General features: G+C 43.0%; 1 protein-coding gene across 1 annotated transcript in view; it reads left to right on the top strand.

Moving 5' to 3' along the window:
- Positions 1-13904, top strand: part of LOC147437077 (Fumarylacetoacetate (FAA) hydrolase family) — a 29953-nt gene that overhangs the window by 2490 nt on the left and 13559 nt on the right. Inside the window, exons 2-6 of the mRNA XM_086486514.1 lie at positions 5206-5371; positions 8608-8660; positions 8764-8826; positions 8900-8950; positions 9101-9218. Of these exons, the coding sequence (XP_086342640.1) occupies positions 5206-5371; positions 8608-8660; positions 8764-8826; positions 8900-8950; positions 9101-9218 (451 nt within the window). The remainder of the gene's footprint in view (positions 1-5205; positions 5372-8607; positions 8661-8763; positions 8827-8899; positions 8951-9100; positions 9219-13904) is intronic.

Raw genomic sequence — 13904 nt, 5'->3', positions numbered from 1 at the left:
TATCCTGGCTTCTGCTGGTACTCTTCTAAATCTGCCTTTCTCAATCTCTAGCTGATGCGATGATGTGCGCATCTGACCAACAACACATCTCATCCCATAGGATAAATGAGTGTCCATATAGGCTGGTCTGATCACATATCCATCCTCTGTTAGTTGGAGGAGATGCTCTCTATAGAAAGCCATCTTCGTGCCCAACTCTTGTACCGGTTGTATCCATGTGCTTCTGGTATCCATTTGAATCAAATCCTGACGTATAAGTCTAGTGGTCTTTGTCTGTGTGAGAGAAAGGGAGGGTGCATCCAAGGAGTACTAGAATGGAGGTAGTCTATCCATGCTGAAGCCATGTGATTGAAGCCATGATGTCATCTGCCCATACCAACATGTTGTGTCCCCTTGTAGCGCTAGCTGTTGGGATGACTCGAGTGCTAGCCGAGCATATCTGTCTCTAGGAAGGTCCCATAAATTATGCATGAAGGAAAGTAATTTAGCAAGGGCCTTAACTACGAGAGGAGGGGCAGCTAGCTCAGCCCGAATAATCTCATGTTGCATTGAGGCCTTAGCCCAAAACATCCGAGAGATCATAGAAACTAGAGGCCTCTCCATACATCTGCATCCATCAGTGGTACCAGATCTGCCATGGTGGTCCATTGAGGGCCCCAAATCTGAACCCCATAGAGCATAGCTGAAGCCACTAGAGTGTCAGGTTCTTGAAACTGAACCTGCAAACATATCTTCTCCAAAACTCCCAAGGCTACATAAGCTCTTGTCAATCTAGTCTCTGCTGCTCTCCTCGATGAAAACGCCGGTCCACTGAAGACTACCCCAAGATAGGTTTATGCATCTGTATACTCCACCGTCTCCTGGCCATATGTAAAAGTAGGTGTTGACCTCTTGACTCACTGTGGTGTGGTGTTAATACAATATAACCTTGGTTTTCCCCAGGTTAACTAACACACACACGCGCACACACACACACACACAGAGAGAGAGAGAGAGAGAGAGAGAGAGAGAGAGAGAGAGAGAGAGAGAGAGAGAGAGAGAGAGAGAGAGAGAGAGAGAGAGATTAACCTCCTCTGGAGGTCGAAACCGACCTATGGGACATATCAAAGTACACCTTTTACATTGTCTTCCAGCTCAGCAAAAAGGAAAATAGAATAAAACAACCTCGGTAGCTCAGAGCTCCATGGTCATGAGCTTCTCGTTACAAACATGTTTCATCCATGCTTTTCATAAAAAGAAAAAAGATGTACAACCATGTTTCTCTCATCATGTATCATGTTTTGGAGGTGATTTGTCGACAAAGTCTCTAATGATGGCTTTTCCTCCTCTGTAGGCTGCCCACTTTCCTTCTTTCTTGCTTCTCTTACTTTATCTAGTTCTGTTGATCTTATCTTTAGTTGGGTAGGTGCTAGCTCATCTGATATCCACACCGATGTACCTTTTAAGGACTTTGTTTGTCTGCTTCACGATCTCTATCTTTTCTCTCATATCATAGTATAAGACCTTTGCCTGTTTTCTTTCGACTTCCACATGCATTGGTTCTCCCATCTTGATGAAAGGGACCACCCAAGACAACCGTTTAGTCGGTATATCTGGTTCTACAGTACATTTAAATCTGCAAGTTGGCTCCGTTCTTTAGTGGCTTGACACGTCAACAGTTTGTGACAAAATAAACTTGACTTTGGCTAGGTTTCTACCCAAGAACACGGTCAACGCGGGGAATGGCTCGTTGGATTCCTCTAACCCAAAACTACATGCAAGTCATGCCAGATGCCCACCGTAGTGTAATAACATCTATCAACACGCTTGTACAATCCATTTATGCAAGAGGGTTCCAAAACTAGAAGACCTAATCTAATGAATTCGTCCGGACATGCAAGTCCTGTGAACAGGCTCACAAAATTGCCGGTACTAATTCTCCCAGGATTCTACACACTCCTATCTAGGAATAATTGGAAAATTGGCTTTGGAAGTCGATGAAGCATGTCCACGTGGCACACAAAGCCATGTGCACGTGACAACAACACACACTCAAACACTCGAGAGAAAAAAGAAAAAATTAAAGATTAGCGGATTAGCGCAAAATCACATAGCTTTGATACCGATGTCAAGTGCAGCGGAATTGAAATGGTGAAGATCTAGACTTTACACTTCCACAAATCTCTACTCCTTTCCTTGCGTTAAGGTGTGCTTCTTAGCACGAGAGATGGTTGCTTTTATTTCCTTGAGAGAAAATGAGAGAGGGATGTGCAGAGGGAGAGAGAGAGAGAGACTGTGGACTTGAATGGAAATGTTGCTGTCGTAACTCTTCAAGATGAAGCACCTCTGGGCTGATTTGATGCTCCTTTGGGTTTGTCTCAATGAGGGGTTGTTGATGGCCACCAAGGGGTAGATTTGGGGCTGATTTGCTCTCCCGATGTGAGGGTTGAAAGCTGGCTGCAAAAATGCAGCCAATCCGATGCGCAAAGCAGGGCTGAAAATGCTGGTGATGATGGATCCGATAATGGACAGCAATGGGAGCACTCGATGCGGCGAGGGAATGTCCGAGAAGAGGCTCAATGGGTTGCTGAAGTACCAAGCTGCAACGGAGAGGGTAGCGTTAGTAGATCCTGGCCGCGACCGGCAAGGATAAGGGATGAAAACTGAAAACACTGGCTGAATTCTAGGCTGATCTGCATGGATGGAGCAAAACGCCAAGGCAACCTTACTATGGGCACCTGCACCCATAGTCACATGAAAATGTGTTTCGTCCCTTCAAAACGAAACAAAACCCGGAATGCTCGAAACGTTTCAAAACAAACCCAAAATAGGGGGACGAAACGTGTTTTTCAGGTTGAAAAGAAAAAGGGTCTAATTTTCAAAATCCAAAATTAGCCATACAGTGTATAATGTCAACATATTTTACCACTGGTATTACCACCTATATTGGATGTATCCACCTACTAGACTCCTAAATATAAGGTTTCATATATATATATATATGCGTTTCGTATTACGTTTCGTTTTGACATTTTCGAAACGAAAGGCCTCGAAACGATGAAACAACGAAACACATGACACATTTGTTGCTACATTGCCTACACCCTACTAATGGGTGGTCAGAAGCTTCCTGATAAATCATTGAACACACTTTCTTATCCGTCGTGTTCTAGTTTTGTAACAAAGGAAGTTGTCTCTCAGTCCGTGATTTAGATATGAGCTCACCTGTAACATTTAATGCACTAGTAACTTATGTGTAGCGGAAATTGATAACATAGTGAGCATCTCATTAAGAACAAGTTATTAATGAGCATAGAGAGAGTACTTAATTTGAGAAAGCAACCTAGCAATTTACACCTAGCTAATTTGGCATTGACAATACTTGAAAAGAGAGAGAAATAGAACAATTAACAACAGTTGAGGACCGGATTTACATGGAGCTGGTTCCCCCTCCACAAAGGCTTTGTGTTATAGCTTCTCCCATCAAAGGAGACTTTTGTACAATACAATTCTTGTGCTCCTTGATAAACTCGTTGGTACAATGAAGTTGGAAGCTTCATGCACCAGATTATGCTTGAAAAATACACCTAGTGTCCCTAGCCTCAGTCCCAAGACCTCACACATCTTAAAAATGGTGAGAGCTAGCAGGGAATGAGGAAAGATTGAGAGGAAGAAGGTGCATCTTACGAGAAAGAAGTATTCACTCTAATAGCATAGCTTAGCTTAGTAATCAGCATGGTAGAGGAGATGAGCATGCCATTGAAGCTTGGCTCTTGGTTGGATTTGCATTCCATAGCCAAGAGTTGTTGGTGTAGGCCTCTACTTCTTAATGCTTGGAGAAGGAGATGGAGTTCTTCTTGCACACATGAGTTGTGTGTGTGTGTATAGCATTGTGTTAAGAGTAAAATGTAGCCCTCTCTCTCATCTTGGTTGACCCCTCTTGCTAATTGCTCATGCTGGCCTCCCATTGGCTCCTGTAAAGCTTAGCCAATCACAAATTAAAAGCATAGTTGATAGCCTTTTGACAAGTGTCCCCCTTTCCCCTTTTGTGAGAGCTTTAGGTAATTAAATAATTCAACTAAACTCTCATTGGACCTCTTAGTCTTCTGGCCAATAGGAATCAGGCAAGCCGGAATGCTCCTTGGACCCCTTGGTAGACTGTCCAATAGTCTTCTAGGGAGCTTAAATTCTATTGATTCTTTTATCAAGCATTTTTAAATTGATCAGGCTAAATTTACCTTAGCCTAATTCTCATTGGTCCACCTCTATGGCTATCCAATAGGATTTGAGGGGAGATTGGGGGCAACTGGCTTAGGAGCTTGACATGTGTCCAATATTCCAAGGGGAAGCCTTGGAGTGTGTGTGTGTGTGTTTCTCTCTCATCCCCTACAATAAGGGCTCGCCCCCTCCTTCCTACGGATGTGGGAAGACTTTTTAGTCTTCGCATGACCATCCAATTTTCCCCTTGCTTTGGCCATTGGATAAATGAGTTGATTTTCGGAACCTTAGCCTATGGAAGTCTTAATGGAGTTGAACCTTAGGTCTTTTAAGCCCCATTGAAGCACATTGCTCTTTTGCAGACTGTCCCTCTTTGGATCCCTATTTTCCCTCCTTTGGATCCCTGACAGAGACCGGTCTGGCAGCCTTGCCAATATTCTAGCTTTTACTCCCCTGGTACTTCCCCATTTTAAATGATCAGTTTAACATGAGAAAATTATTTGGGAGTATTATATATTATTTTTTATGCCATCACCTGATTGAAGATAAATATCTTGTATCAGCCAATCTAAAGCCCAAATGAACTTTTGATGTATGGCCAGCTAGTAAAGAGAATGGAGCAGTTGTGTGGGGTATGGAAGAAGCTCAGCATAGGGATAACAGTGCTCAAAAAGGAATAGTAAACTTTACTCTGTTAGCTAGATTCTGTCACTAGAGGCCCATGAGTAAAGCCAGCTCTAATGTTCCACTTGGCTGTATGGATCCTTGGTATGGGTTGTGTGGAATGTTACCATTGTTTTGTAAGTAGCTAAAGAACGATTTCCAGTAACAAACTTTGTGGTAATGCATTGAGTTGTGAAGGCAATGAAGTTTTAGATTAGACTTCACATTAGACGACGATTAACAGGTTGAGAAGCATACCATTCCTGAAGTGTTCAGGACAGTGAGAGAAAAAGCCAATCTTCTGAGTTTGTTACGATTTTGTCATGTTTTTTGTACTGTTACCAGGAACCGGTTCTTTTTCTTAAGCCTACATCATCCTACGTGCGTGAGGGTGGGGCCATTGAAATACCGCCTCCTTTGCAATCAGTCCATCATGAAGTTGAGCTCGCAGTTGTCATCGGAACAAAAGGTCGAGATATCTCTGAGGAAAGTGCATTGGATCATGTGGAAGGTAAACTTTTAACCCTTTTTTATTACCACAGAAGAAAAGTGTTATGAGGAGCATAATACTTTTTAAAAATGATGCAATAAACAAGGGTCTGGAAATTTGATTGCATGGAAAGTATGTACCTTCTATTAAATTGCTGCAATTTAACAAGGGCACATAGTTTCCTTAAACATAGAAAGAAAAATTACCTTTCATGCAGACTAGAAATGAGTGGCAGGTTGTACAAAGAATTTAGTTTGGTTAATCAAGGTGAAGTTGAATGGGAGAATGGTTTGTTTTTGTTCGAGGTCCACCCTGCAGATGCCTGAAGTGCTGCTTTTTTTCTCAAGCACGGCCATTGGTCGCAGGTTAGCAATGACCCAGCCATACTTTGATGCCCTGCCACCTCGCTCTTGTTGACCGCCCTTTGATTGTCCACTACGAAATTTTGGGAATTATTTTGGGGTTCTTCTTTTTTTAATAGTGCATCAAAAAAAGTTAACCTGGTTATCTCCAATTTGCATGTGACAAGCCCTTCCTCACATAATTGGAAAGCCCACATGGTGCTTACCATCTGTTTTGCATCTTCCCTGAACAGCCTAAAGCATCTATAGAGTCTGTACTCCTGCTGTCATACATCCAAAGCTCTTGCATGGTGTTGGTTTATTATTAAGGCTTTGTTTTTGGATCTATTGTCTCTGTGTCTCTTTCTGTTTCTGCTCCATTGTCTTGCTTTTCGACTTTATCTATGTATGTGACATGGTAGCCAGGTTGGCACCTTCATCCTTAGCCCCCCATACCTGGATTATGGGTACCAACGTCAGGGTTTAGTAACATTGCTGGATCCCTCTGCTGGTGCCTTCTCCCTCCTTTGTAGTGCTCCTGGACCCCTTCCTCGTCACAAGTGTTTTGCTGATCTGAAGTGGTCTCTTCTCTATTCCCTTGTGTTTTTGGCTGGACCGCAATGGATCTAAATCTCCTTCATCAGCTCTTAGCATTTTAACATACCTTCATTCCAAGAAATAGCCTACCTGTGTGACTCTACACCTGATGGTGCTATATTTGACTGTGTTTGGCAGGTTCTATGATGTTAATCAGTTGCATTGTCTATCTGCCACTGGCCCTTCACTTGGGTGACCCCGGGAGCATGAGTAATTACTATTTTTTGTTGTACGGCAGCATATTCAGCCCTATGTGATGGCACTTCGGTCTCAATAGCAGCGGCACCTTGCTACTTTTTCAGCCCTCTTTCCCTCTTTGAGCTAATCTTCTCCAGAAGTTGGTTATTGTAGAACCTTTGGTGTAGTGCTCTGATTGAAACTGATACTCCCTGCTTCCTAATCAAGACTCGGTGAGAGGATATATAAGTACTGTGGGCCCTGGGATGTGCATCTTCTCACCTATGCTGAACTTAGATGGCTCTACCTCGCTATCACAAAGTTAGAGGTGACCTTTATTCCAGCTGTAATTTCACTGAGGTGGCTTCTTACTTTGTTTGATTACCCATGCCTGACCTTTTATGACTTGCATTTGCGGAGGATGCTGTGACTCAGGTTGTTCTCCTAGTGTTTTTACCTCTTGGCGGAGTTGACCTGTGGATCTTTCCTTCACACATGACAGTACAAACTTGCACCTACTCTTGGGCACTAATAATGTAAGTAGGGATGTCGTAGCTTTTGTTGAGGTTATGCATGGTAAAGCTGATGATCGTGTTCTGCCTGCTTGGACAAGCAATGAAGTTAAGGTGTTGTTGTCAAGTTTTTAAGATGGTGTCTATTTGATTATTTTTGAGGTGCAGTTGATATAGTGGACTCCCATGTGTACATAGGGGTCACTTTCATAGGCACTATGGGCTGCTTTTCCAAGGCAAGTACATCCATAGAGAGACTTACCAGAGGGTATGCAGCATTGTCTATGCTACAGCATTGTTGCCACCAGGTATGCTTTCAGAAGCTCGGCACAAAGGGGTGACATTCTAGTCACTCCTGCTATGATGCATGTAGCAGCCATTTGACTCAACCTCTTCGTGGGCTTAGATTGAGAGACAACAGATTATGATGTTATCACACATCATCGTCAGCAAACCCTCAATCCTACATGTTACTGTGACAGAAAGGCTGACTACACCTCCCATGCTAGTGGCGGCCCTTTTCCAGACAGTATGCTTCATTCAGCAGATAAGAGAGTTACTAACTGATAGACTATCATATTGAGCTTTTCAGGCATCTAGACTTTGGACAGCTAGCACAGGCAAGAGGGAGTAGATCTTGATATGCATAGGTAACAAAATGGTTTGAGTGCACATGGCCTTGACATAGAGTAGCTTCTCACATAGAGTAGCTTCCGAAGGAGAAAAGAGAAGTACTTGGTGTATAATCGATCTACGGCACAAAACGCGGGCTGTACAGACAGCTGATGACTTGGCAAATTCGGGCCCGACTGTTTTTTGGGTGTTAATTTTTCAGCCATTGTTTTTGGAGCTTTTGGGTGTAAAAACAGGCCTTGTTTTTAGAATGATTTTAAGTTGCTTTTCTGAGAGGATAAGTGCCTATAAATAAAAGGCCATAGAGTCATTGTAAGACAGAATCTAAGAGTGTTTGGCCGGACTGTTGTAAAATCATTGATCAATAAATAAAGAAATACCGCTAGGGGCGCTTGACTTGAGGGCCAACACTCTCTAGAGCAGAGCTCTGTCGCTCTCACATCGTCTACAAAGTGCAGTGTGATCGTCTTGGGGCTCTCAAGTTTTTTTGGTTGTTGTGATCTTGTGTGTTTGGTGAGTCATCCGTCTAGTGGGTGATTAAAATAGTATCAGATCTCAGTCTTCTTCTTGTTCTCACAAGAGAACGATCTAATCTCTCATTCTTTTTTGTACGTCTGAGCTCTTGCATGTCTGTATTGGACGTGTGTTGTAGTACACTGGATGTGTTTGTTGTCAAAAGAAATTAGACCAGATTTTAAAATAAACAGAGATCTCTCTTCTCTCGACACAAATCACAAATCAGCATATGTAAATTTTCAGTAGGAGATGTTAAGGATAACTCCCACCTTTTTCCATTGTGATGATCAAAACTTTTGTACACTGGGTCTAGATGCTTAATATACTGCTTGCAATTTTTTTTTTAAATTACGAGTTCAGTCAGGGGTATGCCCACCAAAGGAAATGCTTACTTGATTCTGGTGTAATACCTGGACTACTGCAGGAGCCTCATAACCACCAGATTATTGTTCTTATGTGCTCAATTCCTGCATCTAACCAGGTTACGCACTAGCAATTGATGTGACCGCACGAGACCTTCAAAGTGCTGCAAAGGTAGAATTCCTTCAGTTTTCATGCTAGTAAACAGCCAGGCCGTTTCTTTCTTTTTGCCATCTTCAATGCTCATTTGAATCAGTTGGGTTTTTCCTTATTTAAGGCTGCAGGTTTACCATGGACGGTCTCAAAAGGATATGACACGTTCACCCCTATCAGCGACTTTGTATGCTTTACACCCTTATCAATTAGGGCTTTAGGTCTTTCTGTTTTATGCTCATAGCATTGTTTTTTTGCAGATACCAAAAAAGCAAATGCCTGCACTTGGTGATCTTGAATTATGGCTAAAGGTAGATTTGATTATATATAGGGATCACCAATGCTGCCTCAATGGTTGTTCCATATTAGACTTTTTCAAGATCAAACTGACTAGACAAGATGTACGTTGGATTAAAACTACATTTATTCAGGTTTTTAAGATTGACATCGATTGGTTTCAGGTTGATGGAGAACTGAGACAAAAAGGTTCTTCAAAGGACATGATATTTAGTATCCCTTTCTTGATCAGTCACATAAGCTCTGTGATGACCTTGTTTGAAGGAGATGTCATTTTAACAGGTATGCCACAGGAGGTTTCTTCAAACATGATGCTTATATGGCAATTACAGCTTTGTTTCTCAAAGTTGAAAGAATCTCTTGTCAAGTGCTTTGTCTTTCTGCTCCTTGGTCCTTTCCCTTTGTGTCCTTAGTAGTTTGTGTAATATGGTGTGACATGAAATGGCTAAGTAAATTAACTTCTGAAGCTGATGACTGACACGTTAATTTCAAGAGTCTGCTTTATTGCTAACAAAGGGGGATGGAACAGTGATTCAAAGGTTTATAAACAACCCTTCATGCAAGGCCCAATGATGTGCATGCTGTGCAAAGCCTTAGGCCTCCATCGCTATAAGGTTTTCTAGTGTGAGAGCACTGCTTTTTCATGTCAAAGAGCAATAAAAGGTGAACTTAACTTGGGGGCGTTTTAAGCAATTCTTTTTTTTTGCTCGAGCCACTCTTTGTTGTGGTTTGTCTTATTAATTGGTTAGAACTTACCGTCAAAGTGTTTGGATACGGTTACTGGAAACATGACATGAGAGCTCTTCATGATATTCAGCCCTCATTAAGGAAGGGTGAGCTTGATTTATTGGTTTATTATCGACTCTACAAAGCCATTGATAGCGTTTACATGCCAGGAGATTCCATGAATCCCAGAGGTAATGTAATGGGGCATATATGCCTTATATGCAGTATAGTGGGTAGAGTGTGAGGTGGTTTGAGCCCCAACGAGGGAAAGTCTCCCCGTGACTGGGAAACTTTATAATGAGACCTTGTTTTCTTACTTTGGAAAGGTCCAAGAAAAGCCTTTAAAAATGCACGCTTTGTCACAAAAGTGATCATGTGGCAAACCCCCCCCTGGTTTGAGGCAGAACAGAGAGAGTCAGAGATATAAAAGTGATGACGTGGTAGTGCCTGTACGGTGTTGACATGGCAGCCCATAAAACGAGGCGCAAATTACGGGCGTGCCACGTGGCAGTGTGAAAGCTTTTGGGCACTAGTTTTTACTTAGTTGCTTTTGCGCCTTGCGCCAGATTTTGTAAGTAGCTGCTTTTGAGCTAAGAGCCTTTAAATATGAGCCTTGGGGGTCGACTCTGGCAGATCAATGCATGGTTGCACAGTTGCAGAATGACTCCTCGACAATTGTACTCTGTGATTGCTAATATAAAAAGAAGTATTGAAAGGGGTGCTAGACTTTGGGGCCATTGCATCTGGAAGCGGAAATCTCTATTGCAATTAGAGTCGTTTGCTCGCAAAACTTTAGGGGGGGCATGCCCCCGTTCTTCATCTGATTCTCTGTCAGAATCCATGGTGCGTGTTACAAAAAGTCGGACCGGATCCTCCATAGAAGAAGTATCGACAGAAGCGATGATACCACTAAAACCGGCTTGGTACTGAGACAGGACGGTAATGTCACAACAACACACGAACAGGACTGGAAAACTTCAACACTTCAAAACTCAAAGTAGTCGTGTAACAGACTTGGACACTCCAAGTCGAGAATCTACCACGACACCCCAAATAATTACTTCTAATAGTGAACAGTGCACAATCGATTCGACACTGGCCCGGCGGAGTTCCGTGCCTAGAGATATTGGCCCCAAAGACTGGTGCCCCTTTCGGTATGTCTTTTTCTATTAATCTGTGTTCAAAGTACAAGAGTGCGGGCAGGTGCCCACACTCAGACTCTGCGTCCATATGCTCTGAGTTATGAGGCCCTGCCCATGTATATAAAAGTACAAGGGATGCCAAAAGCAGAACCCAAAAGCTGAAAATCAAAAGCATTAAAAGCTTTGAAAAATAAAGCAAAGGCTCTTCTCTCTTTTGCTCCTATGCTTTTGTAAAATAAAGCAAGTTAAAAGATTTTCTCTCACAAGCTCCCTTAGGGAATTAAAGCAACTCCCCCAAAAAGCTTCAGCGTAAAATCTCCAGCTTTGCGTAGCCCAAAAGCTGCCAGCTTTTTGCGTAGAGAATCTGCCAGAAAATCCGCCGGTGTTCGTACAGTACTGCCACGTGTCAGCAGCCAGCCACGTCAGCATGCGGGTGTCATGGCCACGCCAGCATTTTTTGTCCGGCAGTGTGTGTTGTGGCACGGCAAATCACCAGTTTGTGACAGAGGCCATAAACTGCCTTAGTAGACACTGACTGTTAGTACCGACGTACTAGGAACACACATCTAGCACATGTACCAATCAACAGTCACATCACACGACATCACAGGACAAATCACATTCAACATTCATTCGGATCTTAGACCATGATTTATCGGCAATGCAGTTAGCAATCGCATCTAGATCCACTCAGGACCTCATAGATACCCGATTGACTAACTCCTAAATGCAACCATGTCTATTCGAGATCATTCAGACCAAAATGCTGCAGTCATTTCGTGTATCAGTTCCTGCACTTAAAAACAAGTCAATAACAACTCAGTTTCATATTTCGGAATTCCATTTCATAAAGTCATGCAACAAAATACTGTTAGCTCTCAGTATCCCTGAAGCTCAAAGAGACATTAGTGACTCTAGTTTTCAAAAATCAAGGCATGTGTTGACAAAGGAGCGGAGTAACTCCCCTCTTGTGCAACCCACTGCACCAGATCTCCGACCAAGCTGAATTCAGGGTTCCATTTGGAATAGACTATGCTAAACCAAAAGCTTCAAGGTAAAGTTTCACAATCTGAGGAGTACCTGCTAGGTCCTCCTGCTCCATCCACTTCGCATCCAATGCAGGATAGTTCTTGAATTTAACCAAGAACCGCCTTCTTACTTTACCCTTAATCTTTTTGTCCTTATGTGCCAAAATCTATTCAGGAACAAGGATCTCCTCGTTTTCCTCCACTTTGGGTTGCTCATCGGGCTCCCCATCTTCGGGCATATCACCTTTAAAAGGTTTCAAGCGACTCACATGAAATGCATTGTGAATATTCCAAGTGTCAGGCAGTTTCAATCGGAAGGAGACATCGTTGATCTTTTCGGAGATCTGGAAAGGTCCGTAGTATCGCATACTAAGCTTCGGAAAAAGCCTCTCCTTTCCCTTCTTCTTTCTCAGGCTTGCCTTCTCAAAATGTAAGAGCACCCAATCATCCTCCTTCAATTTCAAATCGTGATGATGACGATTTGCTGCCTTTTTTTATCTTTCCTGAGATTTTTGCAAAGCCTCGCGGACCTTGGCAAAAGCCATGTCCAAGTTGCGCGTGTACTCATCGGCTTCAAAAATCTTATCTTTGGTGCTTAGGAAGGGTGGAACCTTCGTAGCACCTTCAATAATCTCAAATGGCGCCTTCCCGTCGAAGAGTGTATCGTGTTATTGTAGGCAAATTCCACCAAAGGTAGATACTTTTCCCATTGAGATCCGAGATATAAGACTTCAATAAATCTAAAACCATTGAATTGGCAATCTCAGATTGCTTGTCAGTGTGCGGGTGGAAAGATGACGAGAACTGCAACCGCGTGCCAATGTTCTCCCAAATTTCCTTCCAAAACAAACTTGTAAATCTGGGGTCCCTGTTGGAGACAATCGTCTCAGGCATGCCATGTAATCTGAAAATCTGGGCCACAAACAGTCTCGCTAAGTGATCCGGCTTGATTGTTTTCTTCACTGGAATGAAATGAGCCTGCTTGCTAAATCTGTCAATAATAGTCCAGATACCATTGTGACCACTCTGTGTTCTCGGGAGATCAAAAATGAAATCCATTGCAATACTTTCCCAGGGGCGGGTGGGTATGTGCAAAGGCTGTAACAATCCTTGTGCTTTATGCCTGTCAAACTTGACCTTCTGGCATACCAAGCAACTGTGCACAAACTCGTCCACATCCTTCTTGAGTCTCGGCCAAAAGAAGTATCTCTCTACCCCTTTCATGGTGGTAGCAATGCCGCGGTGACCCGTAAAAGGTGGACAATGGCATTCGGTAATAACCTTTTCCCTCAACGGCTGTGTAACGCACAACATGGTTTTCCTCATCAAGTAGCCATCTCGAATGGAATATCCCGCTACTGTCTCCCCATCCCATATCCATGTAAAGATATCTGCAAAACCAGTATCTGTGGCATGCTGGTCGACCATATCCTCGAAGCTCCTATGATGTATCGTGGAAATAGCCAGAACCAACGGCTTTCGAGACAAAGCATCTGCCACCAAATTCTTCTGTCCCTGAACATGGACAATCTGAAAGTGAAACTGTGACAAGATGTTCGCCCACCGCATCTGCTTTTCCGATAGCTGCTTCTGAAACTCTGATGGTCTGTAAAGACAGTAAAATCCGCTCCGAGTAGGTAGTGCCGCCTCTGAGTAAGAGCATGGATAACTGCCAAAAGCTCTTTGTGCTGTCAATTCCGGCCTTGAGATTAATCGGATCTCTTAAGCAATGAGACTACGACCACAAGCATCACAATATACTTCAAATGACTTTTGCAAGTCCGACAAAGTTAAAATTGGTCCCGTAGTCAATTTCTCTTTCAATGTCTGAAAGGCAGTCACCTTTGTGGGTCCCCACGAGAAAGGGACTCCTTTCTATGTCAAGATATGCAAAGAGGAAGCAACCTCTGCAAACTTTCGAATGAACCGCTTGTAGTACGAACACAATCCCAAGAAGCTTCCAACTTCATGGACATTCTTCAAATCGGGCCAATCACAGATAGTCTCTATCTTGGCCGGATCCATCTGCACTCTTGCTGCTGTGACAATGTGTCCCAAAAAGTGTATCTCTG

The sequence above is a fragment of the Adiantum capillus-veneris genome, chromosome 17, assembly GCF_014529385.1.
Source record: "Adiantum capillus-veneris isolate H3 chromosome 17, ASM1452938v2, whole genome shotgun sequence".
Lineage (NCBI taxonomy): Eukaryota > Viridiplantae > Streptophyta > Polypodiopsida > Polypodiales > Pteridaceae > Adiantum > Adiantum capillus-veneris.
Note: the sequence above shows the minus strand (reverse complement) of the source record. Positions and strands in the feature narration are given on the sequence as shown.